This window comes from Acanthisitta chloris, unplaced genomic scaffold, assembly GCF_000695815.1.
Source record: "Acanthisitta chloris isolate BGI_N310 unplaced genomic scaffold, ASM69581v1 scaffold972, whole genome shotgun sequence".
Lineage (NCBI taxonomy): Eukaryota > Metazoa > Chordata > Aves > Passeriformes > Acanthisittidae > Acanthisitta > Acanthisitta chloris.
In genome coordinates this window covers 5,815-13,744 of record NW_008660821.1, presented here as the reverse complement: position 1 = coordinate 13,744, position 7,930 = coordinate 5,815, and the positions used below count along the sequence as shown (strand labels likewise).

At 39.7% G+C, this 7,930-nt stretch overlaps 1 protein-coding gene across 1 annotated transcript in view; it reads right to left on the bottom strand.

The window, feature by feature from the left end:
* The window catches only part of ETNK1 (ethanolamine kinase 1), a 15,117-nt gene extending 11,512 nt beyond the window's left edge, over positions 1-3,605 (bottom strand). The window contains exons 1-3 of the mRNA XM_009069944.1: positions 3,341-3,605; positions 2,420-2,560; positions 931-1,073 (exon numbers count right to left, since the gene is read on the bottom strand). Coding sequence (XP_009068192.1) covers positions 931-1,073; positions 2,420-2,560; positions 3,341-3,393 — 337 coding nt within the window. The 5' untranslated portion in view covers positions 3,394-3,605. The remainder of the gene's footprint in view (positions 1-930; positions 1,074-2,419; positions 2,561-3,340) is intronic.
* Positions 3,606-7,930: the final 4,325 nt, after the last annotated feature.

Sequence of the window (7,930 nt, the reverse complement as noted above, 5' to 3'; positions counted from 1 at the left end):
AGCGGATCTGCGGGACCACTGCTCCAGTGATGGGATGACAGACCCATCCCTCCAGGAGGATGCAGCCACCATTCAATCAGACTGCTATCAACCCTGACTGACAGGGTGTCGGGTTACTTGCTGACTTGTCAGGGGCTTCTTTCTTTTGGGTTGTTAATTTGTACTATTTGTTGTTGTTTTGTTTGTGTTTCATATTAAACTTCTCTTCTGACTCAGAGTCTCTCACCGGTTTGCTTTCAAACCAGCACAGTACCTCATGCAGAAATTAAATTGAGCTACTGAATGTAGTATTAAATATCACTAAGTCACTTCATTAGGAAATGGTATTCCCACAATCACAGACCAGAACAAAGCACATTAGTGGAGATAATCTTCGTGTTATTTTCTATACTTGGACAGCTTTCTCTTCCTAAAAGCTTTACGCACCGGTTTGCTTTCAAACCAGCACAGTACCTCATGCAGAAATTAAATTGAGCTACTGAATGTAGTATTAAATATCACTAAGTCACTTCATTAGGAAATGGTATTCCCACAATCACAGACCAGAACAAAGCACATTAGTGGAGATAATCTTCGTGTTATTTTCTATACTTGGACAGCTTTCTCTTCCTAAAAGCTTTACGCAGCTGGAACAGAATTAACACAAACAGTTACATACATTGAAGTCTAGTCATACAGGCAGGTTGGGGATCAACAAATACATTAAAACCAGGAAACCAACTTTATTCCTCTGTACAGTAACATACCGATGAGAAATAGCTAATTAAGCAACTTAGTATTTGCACAGGTACTGTTACCATCACACTGGGTTGCAAAAGCCCAAACTGAGTTCATCTAAACAAGTCAGGAAAATGTCACCACTGAGGTAGCACATGCAATTACAGCATAAACAAAGCCACCCAACTACTTACTGTTTTGCTCAATACCTACCTCTTTTCTTGTTGTAAATAATATTTTTACACAACAGGTCGTTGTGACAGAGTACCACCGGGGAGCCTAAATTTGACAGTCTTTCCTTCATCCAGGCCATCTCTTCCTGAAGAACTTGAGGGCTTGGAATGTCACTTAAAAACCTTTTCATGTGTAAGAAGATTGAGAGTTAACATTTAGTCCTGTGTGTATTTGTAATGAAGGATTTCTCTCTACATTCTTACTGCAAATAGCTCAAAAAACCTCTCCCAAGTCATGGCTGTCTTTTCCAGGGCACCACAGCAGTCAAATTATGACAATCATTTTTCTCTATCCTCCCTAGAAAACAATTCTTTGAAGATTCTCTGTAAACATGACAGCAGTTCAAAAATCAGGATTACAACTTGAATACACTACTGCACATTTTAAAGGAGTAAAGACTAAAAGGGTAACTGCATAAATTTTGTTCATTTTTTGTTCATGTTACATTACTTCTTCCAAGAAGAAATCACAAAAGTACTAGGTACTACATTTATTTCTACTGAGGAAGTTAACACCAGTTTTTAGCCTAGTCACAGTAAATATACTAAAGTAGCCATTTCATCTTCTAGATTTTCAGTCAACTACTCACATTTTCTCAGTTTTCTTAAGAATTAAGTTACATGAAGAATGTTTTTAAGCTGGAATCTGTTCCTGAGTCACAGGAAGTTGGATAGGGTACACCCTTGTACACATTTGCAAATTCCAGTTTTAGTTTAAAAGTTGGATCTCCACTCTCCAAGAAACATTGAATTCAGCTCAAGCTTTAGACTACAGCAGAGAAATTTTATTAAGTTAACTGCTGTTTCTAGTTGTGCCATTCTTCTCATCCCAATCTTTCACTGACACTAGAACCCTTTGGAAATACTTTCTTACCTTGTTAAGCTCCTAAGAAAAACATCCCCAGTTTGATATACAAGTCAAGAGCTATATTGGGATGCTAAACCCAAAATACAATTAAACCCTTAAACCGAGGTGATACAAATATTCATACTCCATGATAGCACAGGTCTAGGGTCATTGTGTGGATACCTTTTCGTCCTCTGGACAGCACTTTGGGAGCACATCCCATCACCCAAAGTAACCGTTCAGTAACTTCATTTTTATACTACCCAGTTTTTGACAGATTTCTAAGCTGGACAAATACAAGACAGCTAAGAGGTGCAGATTAGTGTGAACAAGCCACAGTACTCCTGCAACCCCAGGGAACAGGCTTTAGTATTCACCCCAGAACACAGGTCTCAGTTTGATACTAAAGGTTCCCTCAAAAACTGTTGAAAGAACTACCTGAAGAAGCAAGGCAAGTTCACCTTGGTTCTTGAACAAGGGTAAAGAAAACAACTGTTACTTAAGAGTCTGATCAAACCTCAAAGTTTTCCAAAGCTAACATTAGGCGGCAATGCAAACTCACTTCTCAAATATTCACCTCCCTTCAGCCAGAAGAAACGGGAAGTCAGGAAAGAACACCCACCTTTTATTTACTTCCTCATCAGCAAATTCTGTGGGTATGAGAGAGAAGTATTTCCCCATCTTCAGCCACAGATTAGATTTAGGGATCCATCCATTGTGTGCATGAATAGTATGGATTTTAGCAAGCTGTCTAGCAATGAGCCTAAAAAATAAAAGTTCATGTTATATTTAATATACACCTGACAGTATCATATTTTCCCTCGCAATAAGACAATGACAATATATTCAATTGAAAAATAATTCTAGAAAACGCAGCACAGGAATTCAACTAGGGTTTAAATAAGAGCAGCACAGTCACAGGATAGCATCTTCTAAGACTCAGAAGGCCATTAGCAGCACTGCCTGAGGGAGGGCAGGCAGGCAGGATGATTGAAGTTCAGTTACAACACACATACTTCACCTCTATTTACAGTCCACTCTTGCTTATCTTTAGAAGAGTCGACTCAATCAGCTGCCATTGTTAGGCAAATACATTTCAGTGTGCATATGAAAAACCAAAATCTTAAGATATCAGCACTTTCTGTTCACTACTAATAGTTTAAATGACTGTGTCTCAATGGAAGACTCTCTTGGATCTACTCACAAAAGGAAGGAATTGGAACCAGAGCTGGGAGTACTTGTTTTAACCAATTCCAGCCCCATACAACAACAACACTGTCTTAAATGACTTCGCTAATGGTAATGTGCAAGTGTTAAATACTCACAATAAAGAGCAAGGACCATTTGCTCAGCACTGAAATACCATAACTAAGAGGATAGTGTGCTGCTAAGAGTGTGAACATCAATTCAATGCAAGCTTCTAGAAATACTTATTTTCAGTCTGCTCATCAACTACACCTGGAGACCCTTTAGGTCTGAAAGAACTCTGTAAATGCATAATGAAAGAATGAAATTTTAAAAGAATAACAACTTAAAAGCTTACCTGAAAATATCTGGATTGCACACGTGCTCTGGATCCAATGCTTCACCCTGCATGAACTCGTAGCACAGACCGTTGTTGAAGGTACAGTACAGCTGAGGGGCACAGCCATGGGCCTGCAACACACGGAAACTCTTCACCTCCTCATCCCGATCCACCAGGAGCTCAGTCTTATTCCCATAGATCCGAACTAGAACCACATCATCTGTTATGTCACCCACGTAGCAGCCAATTAATTTGTTGGTGATTCCATCGGTGAATAGCTGAAAAGTAAAAATAATGCATAACCAACTGGGATCTGCAGCTTCAGGGCAGGAAGAGAATGCTGGGTTACTCTAGTTCCCAAAACACAAATGTTTACTACAGTGAGCATTAACAAGAGAAATCTTGAAGACAGAGGAAAATTGCAAGGAGTAAACTACAGAACTGCTGCATGTAAAGGGCAATAACCCAAAACTCAATATTGTAAAATGAGTTTCCACATAACCCCTCAGAGGGAGTGAGTCCAGAGAAAGGCAATGGAGCTGGTGAAGGCTCTGGAGCACAAATCTCACAAGAAGCACCTGAGCGAGTTGGGGTTGTTCAGCCTGGAGAAAAGTGGGCTCAGGGGAGATGTTATTGCTCTCTGCAACCACCTTGCAGAAGGTTGTAATCAGATGGGTGTTGGCCTTTTCTCCCAGGTAACAAGTGATGGAGGAAATAGCCACAAGTTGCATCAGGGGATGTTTAGGTTGGATATTAGGAAAACTTTCTTCACCAAAAGGGTTGTCAAGCATTGGAGTAGGCTGCCTAAGGAAATGGAGCAATCACCACTCCTGGAAGTGTTCAAGAGACCTGTGGATGTGGCACTTGTGGACACTTGGCTGAATGGTTGGACTCAAACTTACATGTCTTTTCCAACCTACATGAGTCTCTGAGGGATTAAAATGGTTGAAACCAAAGCCCCAACACGGCAGCAAACCTAAACCAGTGTGAAAACAGCCATGAATACAGGCAGCACAAAAACAAGAACAATTTTGATGCACTTCAGAATTTCAGGATTTGCTGATCAGTACACAACTTGTAAAAGACACTCCTGGAGTTCTAAGCTAGTCCTTTAAAAAACCAAACAAAATTCAAGTGAGAAACAGTTCAAGGTCAGTGGTTGTCACCTTCCCACCAGCCTTGGGATTTTACTGATTGAGAACAATTTCTAAAGTCGCTTTGGCTCTTCTAGAAGTTTGAGACAGTACTTGAAATTCAAGACCTTAGCCTTGAGTACCATTTCAAATTTAAAAGCTGCTTACAAGACACACTATCCTCCCATTTTACTTCCTAACTGGGACACACCATTTAAAAGATGCAAAAAGCATTTTAAGTCCTTCACATTAAAATGTACATAAATGCAACTTTTAAAGCCCTACACTCTACTAGAATTTCACCAGCATCATCACTGATGCCTGAACATACTGAAGACAAAGCAAGTAACTTGTTACAAAAGCAAGAGCATTATTCCAGCACTACTCACTCATCATCTTTTCATAATGATGGAGTTATGAAAAGAAAAGGGTGGACCAAAAAATCTCCCACTCCTTAACTGCCACTTCTTTCACATTCCACAACACCTAAAATAGTCATTACACAGGCTGAACTCCTGCAGATAGTCCCTGACCAGCAGAGTAGAGCCTGAGTTACTGACTGGGCTGCGTGTATCCCACAGCATTCAGTCAGGCATTTGACATCACTCAATGCCTGCAAGGCTAACACAGAAGTTCTTAGTTCCCTCCTACATTACAGTTTAGAAAAGAGAGGTTTAGCATTTTCAAATTCTTTGCACTTTATCAACTCAGCCTGAATACTGAAGAATGCGCTAGGTGAGCACTACCCAAATTACCTCTAGCTGTTAGGTAAGTGACTGAATGTCAATTAACATTCTCACAACACCACAAGCAAGAACACCAGTGTTTCCATAACTAATGGAAGTCACCCGCAGTCTTAAGTAGTAAAGAATTTTAAGTCAATCTTCTCACAGCAACTGCAATTTCTATTCAAGCATTATTATTTTTAGCGTTTACAGTCATGCCTCTTCTCCCACTGTGCTGCCCTTAAAACTCTAATTAAAACTTAATTCAAAAGAATAAACCCTTCCACAAAACATCTATTCACAACCTCCCAGTAAAACAAGTAAACAGCAAGAAGGAGCTTCAAGTTGGTTAACATACACAGCTAGACAGAAACAATTTTCCCTTGGCTGGATGTCCTGCAACTATACCTTTCTTTAAGGAATGCTTTCATCATAATTTCTCATTTAGTTAAACTCTTCTAGCATATGACAAGAGACAATTATTAGAACTTTTTCAAACTATTCAGGTCCTTGAAGCTACACGCAGCTTTTCTTTTAAGGCAACCTGAAGACCTTGGATAGATTTATTGGGTTTTTTAAAATTCTTAATTGTAATGGAAGTTAAAGTCAGCTGAAAAAAATGAAACCTAGTTACAGGATCAGAATACTAAGTGTTCAATGACAACAGTTTGAAGTCCTTATTTACTGATGTCCATTCACACATTCTCCAATGTATCTTCTCCCTCAAGCCCTAAGTTAGGCCCAGAACAAATATGCTGACAAATGCAGTGATCTATGGCATTTCAGACCTTATAGTGAATCTCAAACACAAGTGACAGCTTATTTCAAGGGTTTAGAGAAATCAACCATTAGGAGCAAATTTTTTTAATTACTAAAGAAAAAGAATATGAAGCTGAGTCAAGTCTTTAGGAAAAGACAAGTCTCTTACAGTAGAAAATGCTGTGGTTTAGCTATTATACCTTGATTTCCTCAACACCTCTGTGTGATGAGGTGAACCTATCTGTCAATAAATGCAGAAAAGGGCTGGGGTAACTTTAGTTGTCATGACCAATGACAAGTAATACCTCAAGTTCCTGAAGAAAGAGGCAGAACAGCAGAGGATATGAAGGTACTCCATTTTCTTCAACTGTTAAGAACACTCAATCTTGCAGAAGTCAATTCAGCAATTATATAACTTTCACCTACACAAGGTAACCATAAATGCAATAAAGCTGCTTACAAAGCCTCCTTGACTGACTCAAAATTGACTTGACAATTTATGGGCACACTTTTTATGAGTTGTTATTTTAATAACTCAGGAAATAAGTAATGAAGACTCTTAATCTTCATAGCAACTAAATGTTAAAAGATTAATCAGTGTTCCATTTAGTTCCACAGATACTAGACTTGAGCACCATTACCTGATTTGAACAGGCAGCATTTAAATGTATTTCCAGTATGGTTTGTAAGTGACGAATTACACCTTTATTCACTGATAACCTCCTCCCTTGTAAGTGTATTGTCACAGACCTATTTAGACCAGGAAGGGACCTTCTGTGATCATCTAGTGCAACCTCCTTGCTCAAGCAGGGCCAACTAGACCCTGTTGCCCAGGACTGTGTCCAGTGAAGTCTCCAGAAATGCAGAAGACTCTACAACCTCTCTGGGCAGCTTACTCCAGTATTTGACCACCCTCACAGTAAAAACTGTTTTCTTGGGTTCAGATGAAATTTCACGTGTATTATTTTGTGTCCTCTGCCTTGTCTGTCACTGGACACTGAGAGGAGTCTGGCTGCCTCTGCTTCATTCCTACCCACCAGGTTTTTAGACATGTAAGATCCCTGCAAGCTCTCTCTTTTCCAGGGCAAACAGTCTCATCCTCTATTCATGTGAAAAATACTCCAGCCCCTCAGTCATCTTCATGAACCTTTGCTGGACTTGCTCCAATGACCCTGTATCTTCCTTATACTGGGGAGCCAAAAACAGGACACAGCACACTGAGATGGCAAATCAACATATAAGTACTGATTCTTGCACATTTTAGCACAAAACCAAAATTAACTCATTCAAAGGTTTGAAGAGCTCTTTGCAGAAGTGATTTGTGCTAAGTTGTCGATCAAGTTAAAAAGTATCTTGTCTGCTATGTTTAAATGAAAACTTCTGAAATGGAGCATTAAGATAAGCTCTTATTCTCTTCATTGCAGGTCAAAAGAAATGGGAAAGTTCTCTTCAACTAATCACAGAATATTCAGTTGGAATGGACCCACAAGCATCATGGAGTCCAACTCCAGACCCTGCCCAGGATAGCCCCAAAGACCATACCATGTGCCTGAGAGCATTGTCCAAATGCTTCTGGAACTCTGTCAGGCTTGGTGCTGTGAGCACTGCCCCGGGGAGCTGTTCTAGTGCCCAACAACCCTCTGGGGAAAAGCCTCTCTCTAACATCTAACCTAAACCTCCCCTGACACAGCTTCAGGCATTCCCTCAGGTACTGAAGGACTAAGGACCTAACTAAGGAGGATAAAAACCAGGAAGTATAAAATTTGCTACACCCTCTGGAGAAAAGAAATCTATTGCTTTTATCAAATGGCAAACGTGAAACAAAACAGGCAATAATTCCCATCACCAACACTACCAAACCCCTGAAAGTTGTGCTACTGTTTTCTACTTCTTCTAAAACAACCTTCTAATAAAACTGCCTTTCTCTCCATAAAAAGAAAAATTGTACTATGAAGAAGACACAGCTCTAAGGTCATCAGAAATAGTGATAG